This window comes from Carcharhinus amblyrhynchos, chromosome 15 (assembly GCF_965287045.1).
Source record: "Carcharhinus amblyrhynchos chromosome 15, sCarAmb.v2.hapA, whole genome shotgun sequence".
NCBI classification, from domain to species: Eukaryota; Metazoa; Chordata; class Chondrichthyes; order Carcharhiniformes; family Carcharhinidae; genus Carcharhinus; species Carcharhinus amblyrhynchos.
In genome coordinates, this window is record NC_137338.1 from 15,987,309 (window position 1) to 16,008,535 (window position 21,227).

General features: G+C 43.3%; 1 protein-coding gene across 3 annotated transcripts in view; it reads left to right on the plus strand.

Moving 5' to 3' along the window:
• Positions 1–21,227, plus strand: part of LOC145353095 (immunoglobulin-like domain-containing receptor 2) — a 111,729-nt gene that overhangs the window by 49,224 nt on the left and 41,278 nt on the right. For all 3 annotated transcript variants that reach the window (XM_080203457.1, XM_080203458.1, XM_080203459.1), the window contains exons 2-3: positions 807–1,145; positions 4,358–4,477. In XM_080203457.1, coding sequence (XP_080059583.1) covers positions 807–1,145; positions 4,358–4,477 — 459 coding nt within the window. The remainder of the gene's footprint in view (positions 1–806; positions 1,146–4,357; positions 4,478–21,227) is intronic.

Here is a 21,227-nt window from a genome sequence, read left to right on the forward strand (position 1 = left end):
GTGTTTTACTTTGACAAGCATTGTTGCCTCCACCCACTGAGGCTCCTTAAAGTAGTGGCATTATTCAGTGCAACCCTATCCCAACAAAATGAAAATTGTTATTTTAACTGCAGTCTATGCTTATGACCCTGTTTCTCTTTCCAGTCCAATCAGGTTAAGTTTTGTGGAGGCAAACTAGTTTGAACCACAAATACTCTTTGCAGTGGGTAACTGGGTCAACTTCTTATTTTGTATTGTAAGTGGATAAGTTATACTAATTGAATAAAATGAATATGATCATAACTGTTGCTTGTACATTTATCTCACTGTGAATTAAAGCAGCGAACTTTTGTTTTATCAGGCACTACATTATATTGAAGGAATATGCAAAAAACATTAATATCCAGTACAGGTGACAAGTGGGGTCACGCAGGGTTATCGTACCAAATGACCATGAGAGTCAATGCTGTTTAAAAATCACTTGGATCCTTTATGGGAATAACTGACACAACTGAATCCAAAACTGTAGACCCAAACTTATGACAGCGAATTTCCTGTGAATATTTGAGTGTGATTATAAGCCAGTGCAGCATAAATCCTTTCATAGAAAGTGTTCAGAATAAGTCCTTGGTAGCACTGGTTACATCAATGAGCACTGTGACAATGGAATGGGAATATGAGGGCATATTGAAGTTGTATCACAGTGCTCTGACTTGAATGAAATTTTGAAACATGAAGTGGCCCAATTTGAACTTGAAAACGTACGCTTGTGAAGTGAACTGAATGAAGCCTTTTTCACACTAAACCAATTTTCTTTATCCCTGCAGGCGGATCCCTCGGTGTTCAAGTGACCATTTCAGAATACAAAAAGATAGCCATGTTGTTCCAGCCTGTTGTTCTTCACTGTCAGTACTCCACCACATCTGCCCAGCAACCCGTGGTTCAGTGGCGCTTTAAGTCATACTGCAAGGACCGTACCAGAGATGCCTTCAGCATTCACAGCACGGCCACACATGTCACCAGCCAGAAAGAACAGAGTCCTACGTGGGACCCGTATCTGGACTGTGCGGATAACAGCCGCACCGTGCGAGTTGTGGCTTCCCGTCAGGGTTCAGCAGTCACTTTAGGAGAATACTACAAAGGACGGGAAATCACCATCATCAACAGTAAGGATTTTTATTTCCAACCGAGTGAATTCTATGAATAAACCGGTAAATTAATTGGATGCTGCTGTATCTCAATTTCTTCTTGCATGATTATTTGCACAAGCTGTCTGAATAACAAGTTAACTTCATGCACATTGCATCAGTCGATGTTATATTTTAAGTTAAGGCGGTGAAGCAATTCCTGGTTTGCATGAGCATGGGGCCCATTTTATATAAGTGATGCAATTCTGTACCTCTTGTGATAGAGCTCAGTGGCGACTTCTTTAGGCGCTGTAACTGCTGTTTGGGATACAAAATGGTGTTAGCAATGTGCACACAACTGATGCAAAGCACTCCAGATGTCACTTTGTCCATTTTAAATGTTAAACTTAACTTATTAGTCACAAGTTGGCTTACATTCACACTATGATTAGGATACTGTGAAAATCCCCTAGTCGCCACACCCCGGCACCTGTTCGGGTACACGGAAGGAGAATTTGCCAATTCACCTAACCTGCACATCTTTGGATTGTGGGAGGAAACCATGTTGACACAGGGAGACACAGTGATTAGCTCTGCTGCCCCACAGCGCCAGGGACCCGAGTTCAATTCCGGCTTTGGGTCATTGTCTGTGTGGAGTTTGCACATTCTCCCCGTATCTGCGTGGGTTTCCTCTGCGTGCCCTGGTTTCCTCCCACAGTCTGAAAGACGTGCCAGTTAGGTGCATTGACCTGAACAGGTGCTGGAGTGTGGTGACTAGGGGAATTTCACAGTAACTTCACTGCAGTGTTAATGTAAGCCTTACTTGTGATTAATAAACTTTAAACTTTAGAACATGCAGACTCCACACAGACAGTGACCCAAGCTGGGAATTGAACCTGGATCCCTGGCACTGTGAGGCAGCAGTACTAACCACTGTGCCACCGGGCCGTCCATGTAACGTCTACCAGAAGTCTGCAGATCAGGCTGATCATGATTTCAATCAGCGTGCTCCAGTGCTGCTATTTTGCAGCTCCGTGTGCCAGCTAATGCCTTTTTTCACCCTTGCACAGCTGAATGCATGTTCGCAGCTTGAACAACCCCCCCAGCAATGCTACTTAAAGGGATCGTTAGCTCATTACAGGTTAGTTGCTGGTTTATTTCTTCTGGTTGTCATCACAGTTCTACACATTTGTTGTGCTTTTCATAATTTCACATTTCCAAAATCTACAGGGAGTGATGCGGCAGCTGCTGAAGCACGTTTTACTGAGTTCAAGGTTGCTACACAAGCCAATTGCTCCGATACATTAGTAGTCATTCCCCTTGGAATGCAGCAGAACTGGGAGAATGAGCAGAGGGCACATACATGAGAGCACGTTGCTGGAAGAGGAAAATGGAGGAGGGAAGAAAGGGCTTTCAGCAGGAGGTCATACTGTCTTAGGGCACAATTCTGCTGCATGAACCTTAGTAAGAAACAATGTCTGAGACACCTGTGCTTTACAAAGGAGGTCATTCACTGAAATCTGCTGTCTGTTGCAGCCAAAACCCACAGCTCAGAGCATGAACGTGACCCTGGCTGGGATCTTGTATGCATCAAAATCCTCTCAGGCTAGCACTTGAGATATTTCGAACTCTTAACGTTTACAGTCCTTTGTCACAAAAGGAATGTCACTAAGTTCTCCATTCAAAAAGATGTGACTTATTTTCAGTCTCTTTGTCAGTGACAAGCAGGTGAAAGGAGCCCCAGGGTCAGTAGGCTTCTCCTTAGTACATGGTATAATTGCGCACACATGACTTTGCAGATGCGACATGTCCAATTCTACGCTATACCAGAACAGAAAAGGAACCCACTCCCTCTGGGTCCAGATATCTCGGGCGTGGTCTTACCACCCGTTCACGCCACACTCCCACAGCAGTGAGGTCGGAGAATTTGGTGGCCAGCCAAATCTCCGTTCACCGATTTTGATTTGATTTGATTTATTATTGTCATATGGATTAACATACGGTGAAAAGTATTGTTTCTTGCACGCTATACAGACAAAGCATACTGTTCATAGAAAAGGAAACAAGAGAGTGCAAAATGTAATGTTACAGTTATAGCTAGGGTGTAGAGAAAGATCAGCTTAATGCGAGGTAAGTCCATTCAAAAGCCTGATGGCAGCAGGGAAAGAGGTGTTGGTTGGTAAATGACCTCAGACTTTTGTATCTTTTTCTCGTCGGAAGAGGATGGAAGAGAGAATGTCTGGGGTGTGTGGGGTCCTTAATTAGATGGGAAGAGGAAGCAGTAGTGCTCTAAAAGCTCGTGATTCCAAATAAACCTGTTGGACTTTAATCTGATGTTGTGAGACTTGTTACTGTGCCCACCCCAGTCAACACTGACATCACTGTATAAGCTGACAGTGACCTAGAATCTAAGTCCAGTCACCAAGTGACAAATTATACAACACGTGGCTTTATAGTAATATCTAGGTTAGACAAAACATCTTTAAGAAAAGACTCATGTTACAAAAGGTGGGAGCTGAAATCTGGCAGTGAAATTTGTTCTAAGTAGCAGTGTAGAATGAACAAAATTGATTCATAGAATTTACTGTGCAGAAGGAGGTCATTTGGCTCATCAAACCTGCACCAACAACAATTCTACCCAGGTACTGTCTTATCCCCATAACACCACATACTTACCTTCCTCAGTCCCTTGACATTAAGGGGCAATTTATCATGGCCAATCAACCTAACCCACACATCTTTGGACTGTGGGAGAAAACCAGAGCACCCGGAGGAAACCCACACAGACACGGGGAGAATGTGCAAACTCCACACAGACAGTGACCCGAGCCAGGAATCAAACTCTGGTCCTTGGCGCTGTGAGGCAGCAGTGCTAACAACTGTGCCGCCCAGCGTGGAATCAGCAGCCTGCTTTTCATTGGTTTGTACCAGGGTTCCGGATGAATTTTGTTCCCTCTTCAGTTAATCATTTTCACAATGAATATCATAACTTGAAATTTTCAAAAGATGATCCTACTTTTCACTCTGCTGAGAATTGCTAATTACAATGGACCACCTGTGACGGTACTAAATTGGCTGCTCTATCTGCAGTAATCCTTCTGCACCAAATGTTAACCAGAAATTGTTAATCAACAAATACAAAATACAGATGGTAAATGATATCAATGATAATGTGTTGCTTGTTTGCAGGCTGAGATTTGACCCTGATTATTGTCCAGGTCAATTACCTATCATTGTCGGGTCTCTTACAGATGCAGATCTCCAGATTGGGAGGTTACACTGGGGAGACAGTGGGGCTTACTACTGCTCTGTGATCACTCCAGATGATATTGTGGGGAACAGTGAACAAAGAATGGAACTCCTTGTGTTGGGTGAGTATAAGTAACAAATATATTTAAGTAGGAACCTGGAATTGTATTTGCAGCCAAATGTAGATTGTCAAGTGGATTAATCCTCAAGGATTTTTGTTCACATTTGCCCCAGTATTTATTAATTGTGCTATTACAGTGCAAATCTTTATCACGTAGACTTGTTAAGTAGAGCATGAATTAAGTGGCCCAAAGAGGTGTGGTGATAGACCATTAAAACAATTCTTTGGAAAGGAATTATTTGCAAAACTGGTCAAAATACTAAATTATTAAGGGTCAACAGATTCTAATTTTCAACCTTCGTACTCTTAATGAATTCTTCTAACTTTGTCATAAAAGAACAAAATCAGCCCGGGAAACAGGCCCTTTGACCCAACGAGCCCACGCCGCCATCTCAACACCACCAGTCCCCCTCTCCACCCACAACCCCTGTCTAATGTTTTATGGCCATCCAGATTGAGGGAAACTGATTTAGGGACAATTTATTCCTGCCAATCAGCCTAACAGCACACCTTTGGGGTGTGGGAGGAAACCGGAGCACCCGGAGAAAACCCACGCAAGCACGGGGAGAATGCGCAAATGTTGAGGGTATTCAATTATTGCACAGCTGCAATTTTTAGAATTGTGTAATAAGGCATTTGTTTAACACATTTAGATTTTGTGGCACAGTGGATAGCATCCCTACCTCAGAGCCGGAAACTGCAAATTTGAGTCCCACCCCAGGAGTTGATGGCCAAGGAAGGTGCATTCGTAACATGGTCAAACAGGTTGAGTGTCAACCTGCAAATCCTTGCAAATAGAGACTCCTGCTCAGCCACGCATAATGTGGAGTGGCACTCCCTCAGGCTATAAAACCTGGCGATAGACTAGTGACCTGTTGTGGGAATTACTAGCCATGGAAACAGATGAAAGTCTACCTTAGTGCAGCATCAGGTGCAGGAAGAGAATTGGATTGGATTAACACCATTCCCTAAGTATGTCTACAAGTTATTAATTTTTATACTTCAGTCTAAAATAATTGACTAAAGTGGTAAGAAGGGGCCCTTTGTGCTTATTATTTATATTATTATTTAATTAAATGCCCTGATCAAATCAAGCTCAGTGTGAGTTTCTGGAACATTGGGTTTTAATGCTCCCTTGCTAGTGGGTTTGAAGGCAAGAAATATCCAGACACCCCTTTCCCCCACCACAATTACACCAGCAGCCTCTGTAGCGTTTGATGACACACCCAGCAGTTGGTCAATTGAGACACTTGTGTAGCCGGTTAATTTCCACCTAAAGTCCTCATCCCACCACCATTGTGATATGATCAGCTGTGGGAAAGGCTTATGGCAAACAGCAGCCTTCTCTGCCCCAGGGCCTATCAGAGAGAATACCCTTTGTTTTTTTCCACCAAATACCCATTTGGATGCCCCCCCGCCATTCCCCCTTTAGCTTCTCAAACCCCAGCTCCATATGCTGGGGCCTAGGCGAGGCCTCCATTGACCCAACCCCCAATTCTACACCTCTGTCCTGAATTGTTGGAGAGCTGCTGGCATCTAATTGACCAGCAGTTCTTTGAAACAGGTCATCCTGTTCCTGAGGGGCAGAAATCCCACCTCTCACTTATTAACAGTCAACAGGTTTTTAGCTAGGGGAGGGGGGAGGGGTGGAATCTGCTGCCTCATATAATTCAGCCCAGTATCTCTACCTGCTCCTGGGCCCTCTGCAGCCTTCCTGCATGAAGGTTGACTTCATTAACTTCAGACCTTATCTGTTTCCTTGATTGATGGAAAGCCTTTGATGTGACCTATTGGCATCTTGAAAGGAGTAGCAAGTTGATATTTTGCAAAAAGGTTCTTTGGGCAGCCCAGTGGCACGGTGGTTAGCACCACTGCCTCTCGGTGCCAGGGACCTGGGTTCTATTCGATCACTTTCTGTGTGGAGTTTGCACGTTCTCCCCTCGTCTGCGTGGGTTTGCTCTGGCTCACTCCTACAGTTCAGAAGACATGCTGGTTAGGTGCATTGACCTGAGCAGGTACCAGGGTGCGGCAATCAGGGAAATTTCACAGTAACTTCATTGCAGTGTTAATGTAAGCCTTACTTATGACTAACCAATAAACCTTTAATTTTAAAATTTTCTTTGTCAGAACAGTTACTTCGAAGCGTAAATCTGGATCAATTAGCATAAATTGTACATCAGCACATACAAGTATATTATAACGTATGTTTTGTTACCGCACATAGAATGATTCTGGCAAATGTGTTTTAAATTTAAGTATTCGATGTGAAATAATCTACAAAAACCATAAGTATTACAAGGGTTAACCACAAAAAATTAGAGTCTTGGCTTTGTAGAAAAAAAGCATGACAGCTGAAGTTTAAATGCTTCATTTAAAAGTCATTGACATACCACTGTGTGTCACGTCTGTGCTTGATTGAAACATAACTTTCTGGTGTTCAGACGCAATGGTGTCTTGACGTTGATTGAGAGGATATTCGACTTGCTGCATTTACAATTGTCTGCAATAATTATGATTAAAGTTGCTACACTACTGAGCAATTGAACATTTCGATAAATCAGTTTAAGGAAAGTGAAGTTTACTTATTAGTCACAGTAAGGCTTACATTAACACTGCAATGAAGTTACTGTGAAATTCCCCTAGTCACCTCAGTCCGGCACCTGTTTGGGTCAATGCACCTAACCAGCACATCTTTCAGACTGTGGGAGGAAACCAGAGCACCCGGAGGAAACCCATGCAGACACGGGGAGAATGTACAAACTCTATACAGACAGTGATCCAAGCCAGGAATTAAATCCGGGTCCCTGGTGCTGTGAAGCAGCAACATTAATCACTGTGCTACCGTGCTGCCCAGTATTTATCAAAGATCAAATATGGATTGGAATTCTGCTGCTTATATGCGATTAATCACTCTAACTGTGAATGAATAGGAGGTTTTGTGACACAGAGGGCCCTATTTTACCATTTTGATTCTAAGTTCTGGGAGAACTTGAAACTGGGAGTGTTTCAGATCCGACTTTTAGACCCATTCTCCGGCGCCCCTGTATGTAATGAAAACATATTAGCGATTCCGAATCGCGCTGCAGAACCCTGTAGGTGGGGCTTAACGTGTACAAAACCGTGCAGCTCCGATTGGAGCCTCCAACTGCGCATGCACAGAAAAAAATTGATAGAATGCTGCTCCCCTGCCACACTGCTCCTGGGTCGGATAATGCCCCTCCCCGGCCCCCACAGACATTGCCCCATCTCCACAACATTACCAACCCCCTTATTCCTCCACTCCACCCCAGATCGCAGGCCCCTCCCCTCTTCCTGATCACAGGCAGAGTGGCAGCGGACTCCCCCTTCCCCTCCCCTTAACACAGGAAGAGTGGCAGTGGACCCCGTTCCCCTTCACTGATCGCAGGCAGAGTGGCAGCGGACCCCCTTCCCCTTCACTGATCACAGGCAGAGTGGCAGCGGACCCCCTTCCCCTTCACTGATCGCAGGCAGAGTGGCAGCGGACCCCCTTCCCCTTCACTGATCACAGGCAGAGTGGCAGCGGACCCCCCTTCTCCCCCCCTTCAAATTGTGATCTTTTAATAAGATCTCAGCACAGGAGTTGATTTGATAGATGGAATGACTAAGGGAACAATGTTGTGTGAGATTGTCTTTGTTGGAGGTGGTTACTAGCTGAAATTCTTAGACAGTGGTGTAGAAATAAAGTAGTCCAGGCTTTGCAGTCACCCTGGAAGGGATTAGTGCTTGCTGCTGACAACGAGGACAACTGCCCCACAAGGATTTAATGAGTTCTGGCATCAAGTTCTCTTTAACAATATGGATTTCATTCGCTTGCCATCTGGTGTTTGGGAGAAGTGAAGTCATCGGGCAGGCTGAGAAGCCAATCAAATTGGAGAGGCCTCCAAAGTGCAGTGGATGCTGGGACAATGAGTAAATTTAAGGAGGAGTTAGAAGGATTTTTAATTGTTAATGGGTTGAAAGATTGTGGGGAGAAGGCAGGAAAATGGGAATGAGGAACTTATCAGCCATGATCGAATGGCAAAGCAGACTCGATGGGCCGAACGGCCTAATTCTGCGCCTATATCTTATGAACTAGACCGCGAACCAGAAAGTAAAAGGCATGGATTATCAATTGCTTTTTAAGCAATTCACAAGGGAACAAGACAAAGATTGGGGTAAAGGTAGAAGAACACCAGCCAACAAGAGCATGTATCAAATCAAACATCCCCAGGTGCCTCATGTGACCATTATAAATCAAAACATGAGACACAGCCATGAAAGGAGATATTAGTGAAAATGACCAAAAACTTTGTCAAAGAGATGGGTTTTAAGAAGCATCTTAAAGGAAGAAAGGTAGAGAGGCATAAAGGAGCTGAGGGCATTGGCAGCTTAAGACTCAATTTCTTTTACAGAGTCTCTCATTTTGAGTACAGAGTGTTCTCATAAGCATTTTCTCCCATTGGGCAGCACAGTGACACAGTGGTTAGCACTACTGCCTCACAGCACCAGGGACCCAGGTTCAATTCCAACCTCGGGTGACTGAATGTGTGGAATCTGCATGTTCTCCCCGTGTTTGTGTGGGTTTCCTTTGGATGCTCCAGTTTCCTCCCACAGTCCGAAAGACAAATCTGGTTTGGTTCATTGGCCATGCTAAATATTCTCTCAGTGTACCTGAACAGGTGCCGGAGTGTGGTGACTAGGGGATTTTCACAGTAACTTCATTGCAGTATTAATGTAAGCCTACTTGTGACTAATAAATAAACTTTGTGATTGTTTTACTAGCGTCTGTTGAGTTTTTTGAGGATGTGAAGGTTTTTTGGAGACTTCAGTCCGCAAGAGAGTTTTCTGTAAACAAGACCTGTTTTATTCAAGCTCCTGTTTTCATTGCTATTTTTGTTCTGCTGATTTATTTTTATTGTTAAACTTTGTCATTTTATGACATATAAAAAAGATCCTTCTTTTAAACAATGCACTTGACCAACTTAATCATGGATTCAAGTTACTACAGCCTCCAATAGTGGAATGGTTAAAATTGTAATTTAGTGGTTAAAAGTGGCTTTCTTTGGCCATTTCAAGAGAGCAATTAAAAGTTAACAACACTGCTGTGGCTCTGGAGTCACATGTAGGCCAGACCAAGTAAGGACAGCAGATTTCATAGAATAAAATCCCTTCAGTGCAGAAGGTGGCCATTCGGCTCATTGAGTCTCGCGTCAACCACAATCCCACCTAGCCCCTATACCCGTAGCTCCACATATTTACGCTGCTCTTTGCCCTGACACCAGGGTTAATTTTAGCATGGCCAATCAACCTAACCCACACATCTTTGCAGTGTGGGAGGAAAGGGGAGCACCCAGAGGAAACGCACACAGACACGGGGAAAATGTGCAAACTCCACACAGGCAGTGACCCAAGCCAGGAATCGAACCTGGGTCCCTGGCGCTGTGAGGCAGCAGTGCTAACCACTGTGCCGCCCTGTCCTTTCCTTCCCTAAAGGACATTAGTGAACAAAATGGGAACAAAATGCAGGAAAGAACTGCTCATCCAGTATTGAATGTTGGTAAGTAAGTCTGACAATTTGTAGACAGTGGAGGAGTCAGCAGAAGTGGTGATGAGGTAGAGTTGGGTGTTGTCAGTGGCCATATGAAAATTTTTAGTGTGCTTTTAGATAACTTTGCCAAGGGGCAGAATGTAAATTAAAAATAGGAGAGGGCTAAGAATAGATCCATGGGCAATACCAGAAATAGTGGTGTGGGAGCAGAAAGAGAAGCCATTGCAATTAATTCATTAGGTTATGATTAGATAGATAAGAGGTGAGGGCAGACCCATCCAGCTGGATGATGGCGGAAAGGCACTGGCTCAAAATGATGTGGTGGATGATGTCAAAGTCTTCAGGCTGGTCAATGGACAAGGAGGAATAGTTCATCTTTGTCATGGTCACATAGGTTGTAATTTGCAACCTTGAGATGAGCCGTTTTCCGTATTATGGCTGAGCAGCGATATAACTGGAGGGATTCAGACATGGAGTCCCAGAATAAACCTGTTGGACTTTAACCTGGCAGTGTGAGACCTCTTATTATGTTGGATTGGGAAAGGAAATTGGATTGACAGCAATTTAGTGAGAATAGGTTCAATAGGGGAGCAAGTGAGACTCATGGGCAGAATGAGTTTGGAGAAGATATGAGGGGAGATACTAGATAAATATGAGTTCAGGGCTGTGGAAGAGGGCAGGGAACTTTAGCCTGGTTAGAATCATGGAAACCCTACAGTGCAGAAGGAGGCCATTCAGCCCATCGAGTCTACACCAACAACAATCCCACCTCGGCCAGATCCTATAACCCCGCTAATCCCTTTAACCTATGCATCCTGGGACACTAAGGGGCAATTTAGCATGGCCAATGCACCTAACCCACACAACTTTGCGCTGTGGGAGGAAACCGGAGCAGCCAGAGGAAACCCACGCAGACACGAGGAGAATGTGCAAACTCCACACAGACAGTGACCCAAGCCAGGAATCGAACCCAGGTCCCTGGTACTGTGAGGCAGCAGTGCTAACCACTGTGCCACCATGCCGCCCATGGTGAGGAGTTAAGTTTCATATAGCCACATGGTAAAGGAGGAGGCCGAAAGCTAACTTTTACTCAGTTTTAGATTTATTCAGAAAGTGAAATATTATGAACATAACCCTATAATTGCCCTCAAATGACAATGAGTGTCTCCTTATACTCTGAGTGAGCTATAACCAATTTAACAAATTAACTAAGTAACAGCCCCTCAGAGTAGTACTGTAAGAAAAACAAAACTACAAAGGGATCTCAGCGGGGGCGATATTACTGCCCATTCACACCATACTCCCACTGCAACAAAGTCAGAGAATTTGGCAATCCAGCCAAATCTCTGCTTGCTGCAGCGGGATGGGAAAATCCCAGCAGCGAGCAAGATCGGAGAATCCAATCCAGCGTCTTTTCCCACTCTTTCAAATAAGCTCAAATAAACTAACTCATGAACTACCCCTTAAAGGGGCAGTATGTCAGTATACTCTCCATTGAGATACCCAGAAACAATGAGCAAGTAAACCAATTATCATAGAATTATTGAATCCTACAGCGGCCATGCAGCCCATCTGGTCTGCACCGACCACAATCCCACCCAGACCCTATCCCCACAACCCCATGCATTTACCCTAGCTAGTTCCCCTGACGCCAAAGGACAATTTAACACCTAACCCTCACATCTTTGGACTGTAGGAGGCAACCGGAGCACCCAGAGGAAACCCACGCAGACATGAGGAGAATGTGCAAACTCCAAACAGCCAATGACCCAAGCCGGGAATTGAACTGGATCCCTGGTGGTGTGAGGCAGCAGTGCTAACCACTGTGCGAGGGCTAATATAATTAAACTGCAATATAAACCAAAATCTCCAACAGAAACTTATTAAATTAAAATGTGTTGTCTCTTTATACTCAAGTAAAATCAAATAAACAAATGATGAGTGAATGAACAAGCCCGTAAGGGAAGGTCTTTATGCACATTTGAGCAAACAACTTAAGTAATAAACTCATTGACAAATCTTTGAAGAGGCACTATCACGAAAATCAAAATCTTAAAAACAATTCAAATTAAATTAAAGTGCTACTCCTGAGGCTGTTATTGCACTCCAAGCCCTTGCTGTGCCCCCTGGTCACAATAGGCCTCAAGGGAACCAATGGATAGTATATGATCCTAATTCAAGGATAAAAGCAAAGATCCTGGCAATCAGAAAAAAATACAAAATATAACATTTAAAAATAATCTCCCATGGAATGTAGCTGTTGCTGGTAAGGCTAGAATTTGATACCCATCCCTAACAACTGAGTGACTTGCTAGACAGTGTCTTTTTATACTCTTTTTTAACATATCAATTAAACAAATTAACCAACGAATGAATTAATTAACAGCCCCTTAAACAAAAACAAAACTTTAGTGGAACGTAACAAATTAAATAAAATATTATTTTGGGGGAAGGCAATGTACTCTACTCTCCGTAGTTCTATCAGTTGTCACTGGGAAAGCTTCAAGTGTATTAATGACTGGAGTCTTTGTGACAAGGAGGTCCTCACACTTGTTGGAGGTGGTAGTGGAGGGGATGAAGGAGACGAGTTTAAGAAGAAGGTTTATAATACATGAAGTTAGATGGTTATCTTTGCTTTCCAGGGTGATCCTGGATTAATAAGCAGTATTAGAAGGCAAGAATTTTTTTTTAATTTGCTTATTTGTGTCACAAGTAGGCTTACATTAACACTACAAGGAAGTTACTGTGAAAATCCCCTACTTGCCACATTCCAGCACCTGTTCAGGTACACAGAGGGAGAATTTAGCATGTGAAATACACCTAACCAGCACATCTTTTGACTGTGGAAGAAACCCGCACAGACACAGGAGAACTTGCAAACTCCATACAAATAGTTACCCAAGCTGGGAATCGAACCCAGGTCTCTGGTACTGTGAGGCAGCAGTGCTAACCACGGTGCCACTGTGCTTGATGGGGCCCAATGGTTCTTCATGTGATCAAGCCGGGTCAGCTGCCCTTGGAAACAGAGTGTGAAGGTTGGCTTGTTTAAGAAGGATGCTCAGTGTCCTGGACTTCATTTCAGTTAAAAGAAAACTCTCACCCCTCACATTTGCTCAACCTCCCACACTATTCATTGCCTACCTGAGACAAAATAAAAAGGTTCTAAGCATTTATTACAGACATCACAAAAATAAATGGTTATTGATAAAAGTCCATTCCATATATTTATTTCCCTTTGAGCTCTTCATTTCTTATAAACACAAACATTTGTATTTGTAGCCCCAAATCAAAGACAACTAATCCTTACTAATTTCTCCATGTGGCCAAGAAAAATGTAAACGTGCAGTACTCCTCCCCCAACTGTGATAACGATAGATTGGTGAGAACAATCACGTTGTACTAATTCTATAAAAATAACATTCAGCTTTATGTGAACAACCAACATTTGAAGTTGCAAGCACCAATTTTTTTCACTTAGAAGACACAACAAGCTGCTCTTTCCAAAATTTAAAGAGCTGGGGATTTAAATAGCTTGACATTTCCACAGACATTATTCACGCTTATGAGCTTTAGCACTTTCTTTTGCACCTCCCCAAAGAGATCCAATAGGTTTAGACCTTTTCCTCAATCCCACAAGCCTTTATGATTCTGCACTATTAAAGGTACTGCTGTTTCTGTGAACCATATACGTTTAAAATACATGTTGCCCCCATTATGCCACCTCTCTCCCAACCACCCCAGTGAAAATGATGGATGCTAGTTATGGGGTTGGGCCATTTGGATTTGGGGATTCAGCCTTTCCACTGAAATTTTGGCCCTGGTCTACAACTTGGGACGGCACAGTGGCACAGTGGTTAGCATTGCTACCTCCCAGCACCAGGGTTCTGGTTGCAATTCTAGCATCAGGTCATTGTCTTTGTGGAGTTTGCACATTCTCCCCATGACTGTGTGGGTTTCCTCCAGGTGCTTTGGTTTCCTCCCACAGTCCAAAGATGGGCAGGTTACGTTGATTGGCCATGATAAATTGACCATAGCGTCAAAGGGATTATCAGCAGGGTAAATATGTGGAGTTACAGGAATAGGGCCTGGGTGGAATTGTGGTCGGTGCAGACTCGATGGGCTGAATGGCCTCCTTCTACACTGTAGGGTTTCTATGAAACAAGTAACATAGAAAGTGACTATCTATTATTTACTGTTTTCTCACTTCCAACACTGAGCTTATTAAATAAATATAGGCCTGCCTTTGAACAGACACTTCATGTCTGTTTACCAGCTTCTCTGCAGGTGCTTCCGTTTTCTTGCATTTAAAAATGTAAATTTCCAAACTAAAACTTACACTCCTGAAATATATGAATCGTGAAATTATATATTCTTCAAACATCCCATATTAGCTCAGGTTTGCATCCCTTGGATTTAAGAGAACCTGAGATTGAGGACAATGTGACAGAATAATGGTTGCTGAAATGTTGTTTATTAAAGTTGGATTTTTACTTTAAGAATCGATGGAATTTTTACCATGGAGGAATATTCCACATGTCCAACCTCTAGATTTAGTTTTTCAGGGCCAGAGAGGTTGATCTTCAGTAATTATAACCTATAATATAAACCTCATCCTCCAAGGTTTAATGAGAATGGTGTGCAAGAAATTAAAGTGCAGAGGATCTCTAATTCAGTGTTGGCTGCGTCTGTTAGCGCTGCAATAGTGCTATCTGTAGTGAGCGAGGTAACATTGACAGCAGCCTCTGGATTTTTGTCATTTAATCGTGCTTGTGAGGACTCCAGAAATGGGTATCAGTTTTATAACTGGCATGATCGCAACCATTTTTGGTGTGATTGTGTTTGCAAATTTTGGGCCAGTAAATGCAGGTTACCCATTGGTCTGAAAATCCCCCAAAAATATGGTTGTTATTCACCAGAGGATGAGAAACACATTCCCAGATAGTGTTAAAAATTGAGACTAATGTGTCTGTGGCTATCCAATTAATTCTGGATACAGATGACAATGAGTAGAAATTTATTTAAGTTGTGGGTTTTATAGTTTAAAAGCATCCCACGCTGTTCTATAGGGGTTTGAATTCATAATGAAAATCAAACATTTCCACACATCAGAAGTAATAGAAAATACAAGTACCAAATGACTCATCTCTACATTACTAAAGGGTTCCTGTGATTTTTTTTGTCATTGTTGCATGTTGCCAGCATTTTGATAGTATTCCTTTGGATACATCTCCAACAAATGAGATGCACTTTATTTTTATCTCCCATTGCCAGCAAGCAGAATATGATGCTTACAAACATCTGATTGACTGAATTTGAAAAGGGTTTATCTGAGCAGTAAAATGCGTTCCTTTCTTCTGGTTAAAAACACAATTCTTTGCTTGAATCTGAAACAACGGATCATTTCAAATTTATTTTTGGAAATAGTATGTCCTCTTTTATGTTACCAGCGCACCTCTCCGTTATGATAAATGTTTCTAGGTTAAAGCAGTTGCTCAAAGCAGGCTGTTCCTACCCCTCAAAAAGTGCGGAGGAAACTAAACATTTGAGTTGTTAATGTGCAGAATTAACACGCCTGTGGAGATGAAGGAAAAATAGGTGAATGTTTTAAATGGGGAGATTTGCTGGAACTTCTCCCAGATGCAATACCTCTACAACAGGTTGCACATTTATATATAGTAAGATGTCCCAAGGCACTTCACAGAGACTTAATAGGACAAAAAAGTATGCTGACCCAAAGAAGACAATGTTAGGAGGGTAACTAAAACTGGGTCAAATAACATCTGAGCTACTGCCTCTGTCTACCTGAATTCTTCTTTCTCCTTAAAATCGGGAAGGAAGATTATCCTGGATCAGCTCCCAAATGCATCGAAACACTTGGGCGCCACAAAACTAGGCACATTGGAGTGCACGGCAGTAAAGGATGCCACCAACAATAAAAAAGAATGTCTATATAAATATCTTGGAGCATATTGAGACAGATCGCATAGCAAGACAGGATTAATTAAATGTCTCGTAGTAAAGTTTCCCCTAGGCAAGAGTGATCATAACATGCTTAAATTCAATTTCACATTCAGGTTGTGGGTTAAAAATTTTAGCGAGAGGAAGATTCAAGTCTTACGTCACTTAGAGAATAAAATGAGGCAAAGTGTGATTCATGCCGGTAGGGGGAGTGAATGGAGTCTATTAGAGTCAGGTTTACAGCATGGAAATAGGCACTTTGGCCCAACTTGTCCATGCCGCCCTTTTTTAAAATAACTAGGCTAGTCCCAATTGCCTGCGTATGGCCCATATTTGTCGATAGCCATCATACCCATGTAATTGTCTAAACACTTTTTAAAAACTCAATCAAATTTGTGAGACATTGTTTTCCACTCACAAAGCCATGCTGATTGTCCACAATCAGTCCTTGCCTCTCTAAATGCCTGTAAATCCTGTCTCTCAGAATACCTTCTAACAATTTACCCACTATTCACAAGCCTGTAGTTCACAGGCTTTTCCCTGAAGCCCTTTTTAAACAAAGGCACAACATTTACCACCCTCCAATCTTCAGGCTCCTCAACTGTGATTGTCAAAGATTCAAATATCTCTGCTAGGGGACCCGCAATTTCCTCCTTAGCATCCCACAGTGTTCTGGGATACACTTCATCAGGTCCCGGGGATTTATCTATCTTGATGCACTTTAAGACTTCCAGCACCTCCTTCTCTGTTATATGTCCACTCCTTAAGACATCACTATTTATTTCCTCAAGTCCTCTAACATCTATGCCTTTCTCAACAGTAAAGACTGATGAGAAATATTCATTTAGAATCTCACCCATCTCTTGTGGCTCCTTAAGAGGCCTTACTCTCTCCCTAGTTACTCTTATGCCCTTTACATATTTGTAGAATCTCTGGATTCTCGTTTGCCTTATCTGCCGCAGCAATCTTGAATTCCCTTTTTGCCTTCCTGATTTCTCTCTTAACTCTGTTATTGCCAGGAAGCCAGCCAATGACAGCAAGAGGGCACCATTGTGCTCATGCATCTGATTTCCCAATGCGCTAACTGTGTACACACTTAGTGCACTGGCAGTTATCTAACTCCCTCCACAACTCCCTGGTTGATCACTGCCCCCATTCATCCACCACCTCCCTGTCGATCACTGCCCCAGTCATCCCTCGTTGCAGAGTGCGCAGCTCCGCTGGCATTGCCCTCCCTTAGGCCCCACTCTGTCTTTTAGGCCCTGTCCCTTGGTGCTGCCCGGTGCCCAGTTTTTCACCTCTCTCGTAATCTTACCAGCTTGCCACGTGATTGACCGGTGTGGCGCGTCGTAAGATCTCACCCTTTGAGAAGGATGCACCATCCAGGAACAACTAAGGAAATTAAGGATGGCATCACATTGAAAAGATGTATAATGCTGTCAAGGTTCGTGGTTGGTCCGAAAATTGGGCAAGTTAGAAACCAGCAAAGGATGACTTAGAGAAAGAAATTGGAGTATGAGAGAAAACTCGTATGAGATGTGGAAACTAACAGTAAAAGCTTCTACACGTATTTAAAAATGAAAAGTGTAGCTGAAATCAGGTGGTCCCTTAAAGGGTGACAATGGAATTAATAATGGGAAATAAGGAAATGGAAGAGACATCACAGATGTCTGGGCCTCAGTGGGTTTGTAGTTGGTGCAGGCTGGATGGGCCAAATGGCCTCCTTCTGCACTGTAGATTGATGATCCTATGACATTGAATAAGCCTTGATTGCAAGGGGAATGGTATATAAAAATCCTACAGTTGTACAGGGCATTGATGAGATCACAACTGGAGTATTGTGTACAGTTTGGGATATAGAAGGATCCGCTTTCCTTGGAAGATTCCTGGGGTGCAGGGGTTAGCTTTTGAAGAAAGGTTTAGTAAGTTGTACCTATACCCATTGGAATTTAGAAGAATGAGAGATGCAGATCTTATCAAAACATGAGGGGGCTTGACAGGGTAAATACTAAGACGATGTTTCCCCTCATTGAGGAATCTGTAATGAGGAGGCACAGTTTACACATAATGGATCTCCCATTGGACATGAGGAGGAACTCCTTCTGTCAGAAGGTTGTTGGTCTTTGGAATTTCCTCCCCGGTGAGCAGTGGAGGCTGGGTCATTTCATATATTCAAGGCTGAACAAGACCGGTTTTTATTTATTAAAGGAATTAAATGTTATAGGAAGTCAGCAGGAAAATGATCACAATCAGGTCACTGATCTTACTGAATGGCTCAGTGGGCTGAATGGTCCACTTCTGGTCCTATATTTCATGATCTTATGAATATATTTCTCAATGCACCGATCACAGTAAATAGTGAAGGAAAGCCAATGTGAGTTCCTAGTCAGGATGGTGTGTAACTTTTTTGGAAATTAGGAGGTAGGTAGTGGTGTCCTCTTGCATCTGCTGCCCTTATCCTTCTCGGTGGCAGGAGTCACGGGCATGTAAGGTGTTGTTGATGGAATCTTGATGAGTTCTTGCAGCTGGTACATTCTGCTGTCATTATATGTTAATGTTGGATGGAGTGATTATTTAAGGTGGTGGTTGAATGCTGATCAAGCAGGCTGTTTTGTCTGGGGATGGTGTCGAGCTTCTTTATACCATGTAATGCACAATATATAATTTGTTACGGTGGAGCTGAGTCATTTTAAGGTCACAAAGTCTAATTGTTAAGTAAACAGAAAATCATTCAGAGTTCTGTTGTTTGGTTAGGGAATTTTGCAGATTGGAATATGTTTGGTCATTTCATGTGCAAATTAGAGGCAGAACCTCTGGTCCAGATGCTCTTTGGCTCAAGCTTCAGTCATATTCATAGTGTTGTTGTGTTTGGATCCAGCATCCATTTTTGTCTAATTACAACCCCTGTGAAATGTCACAAAACATTTCAAGATTGCTCCTGCCACAGATATAGAAAATAGAAATTTGGTCCGAAACCTGCCTCTGGTGGGAAACTGACTGGAATTCAGATTTTGACAACAGGGAGCGCTTAACTGATGCAGAGAAAGGTTTCTTATCCGAGTCCAGCCAGTGGGGACAGGAATGGAGGTGGGTCAGATAAAATGGGAGATTAGACAACCCTCAGCTACTGAGGAAGGTGGTTGTCCTGAGGGAGAGATCTGTGGTTTGCTTTCCACTTCACCAGAAGGAAGCAAGATGCTATCAGAGAGCCAGAGGCTTGGCATCGAGGGCAGGGCTGCCTCTTTCTTCATCAGTGCCAACCTGGATCTAATTCTGGAGGCCACGAGGGAAAAGAAAAGGTGGTGGGAAGAGGCCACCTCCCAGCATGGGCACATTTCTCTTTAACACTATTCTCTCTACCTCCAGATACTCTTCCTGCTCCTTCCTCGATAAGTTGTCTTTTTCCAGGCCCTCACCATCCTCAAAGCCCACATTATTGGGACCTTTGTTAGAGATTATTGGAGAGCATTGCTCAATTGTTCCTGGCACCAGAATCATATCTATAGAATCCAATGGCCTGCTTGATGGTTGTCCTGTTGATCAGGTGCCATTAGTTGTATTACCTCTGTTACTCTCTTGATCTCCCATAGAAGGATCAATAACTATTTCATTGAGGGATTTCCCTTGTCTCCTAGGCTCCATCCACGCACATTGGGTTTGAACTAAGCTGTAAGGTAGGCTGACGGGTGGAAGATAAAGGCATCATGGCAGATTCTAGGAAAGCAAGCACACACATGGAGGAAACTCTTGCTTTGGTTACAGACCAGTTAGACATTGAGATAGGGAAAACTCTTCCAGTTAATGGATTTCACTGATTCATCACTGGGTGCCTTGATGGTAACATTTTGTGCAGTTAATAATGCCCTGCACTTGGGACAACCAGCATAGTTTCTGAAACGATATAGTTTCTGAACCTGTGAAGTACCATCAGTTGTAAATCAGATGTCCTGTCCAGCCTTGGTGAAGAGTCATCGGTCAGTTGGGTGATACACCAGTGTGCAGTCACCTGCAGAGGTCTGTAGCTGATCTGTGATAAGTTGCAGCAGTGAAGCAATTCAAGGCTGTGGTTACCTTGACAACTGCTGGCAGGGCATGGTGATCAGCGGGTGGGACAGGGTGTGAGGCCCACGCTGTCGAGGGCCCAGACGTCCATGACATTTGCCTAGAAGTCACAGTCTCCCTTGGCACTGGTTTTCAGTCATGTCCAGGTGTTTTTGCCCCCGCCTGTAAATCCTGTGATGTGGAGATACCAGTGTTGGACTGGGGTAAACACAGTAAGAAGTCTCACAACACCAGGTTTAAGTCCAACAGGTTTATAATGGCGTTTACTACCAAATAAACCTGTTGGACTTTAACCTGATGTTGTGAGACTTGTGATACCGGAGATGAGGGTGTTAGCTTATGAAGAGAGATTGAATAGACTGGGTCTGTACTCGTTAAGAGTTTAGAAGGCTGAGGGGGGATCTTGTAGAGACTTACAAGATAATGAAGGGCTAGACAGGGTACAGGTAGAGAGATTCTTCCCGCTTAGAAGGGATAGCAGAACTAGAGGGCACAGCCTCAAAATAAGAGGGGGGGAGGGGGGAGGGCAGTTTAGAACGGAGTTGAGGAGGAACTTCTTCACTCAAAGGGTGGTGAGTCTCTGGAATTCTCTGCCCGTTGAAGTGTTGGAGGCTACCTCACTAAATATATTTAAGTCACGGGTGGATAGATTTCTGATAGACAAGGGAATTAAGGGTTACGGGAAGAAAGCGGGAAAGTGGAACTGATCCACTTCAGATCAGCCGTGATCTTATTGAATGGCGGGGCAGGCTCGAAGGGCTAGATGGCCTACTCCTTCTCCTATTTCTTATGTTCTTATGACATCTTACTGTGTAAATCCTGTGTTCAGGGTAGTGTCTCCTTCTCCATCTTGTCCCCATGTCTCTCCCATGTTTGGGTCTCCATTCTCCCTGTGCAGGTTTCTGCTCCTCATCTTAAACTGCTTTGATTTCTGAGGGTGCTGGACTCTTTTCCAGCTGCAGTCTTCCTGGCTTTTCAGGTGGAATCCGAACAAATGTGCCCACTATTCCAGTGCCTATTCAATGCCGGGATTGTGAGCTGAAAAAGTTGTTGGTGCTTGTTGAGTTTATTTTCTTTGGTATTCTTACATTAACACTGCAATGAAGTTACTGTGAAAATCCTTGAGTCGCCACACTCTGGCACCTGTTTGGATACACAGAGGGAGCGCAGTTAATGCAGCTAA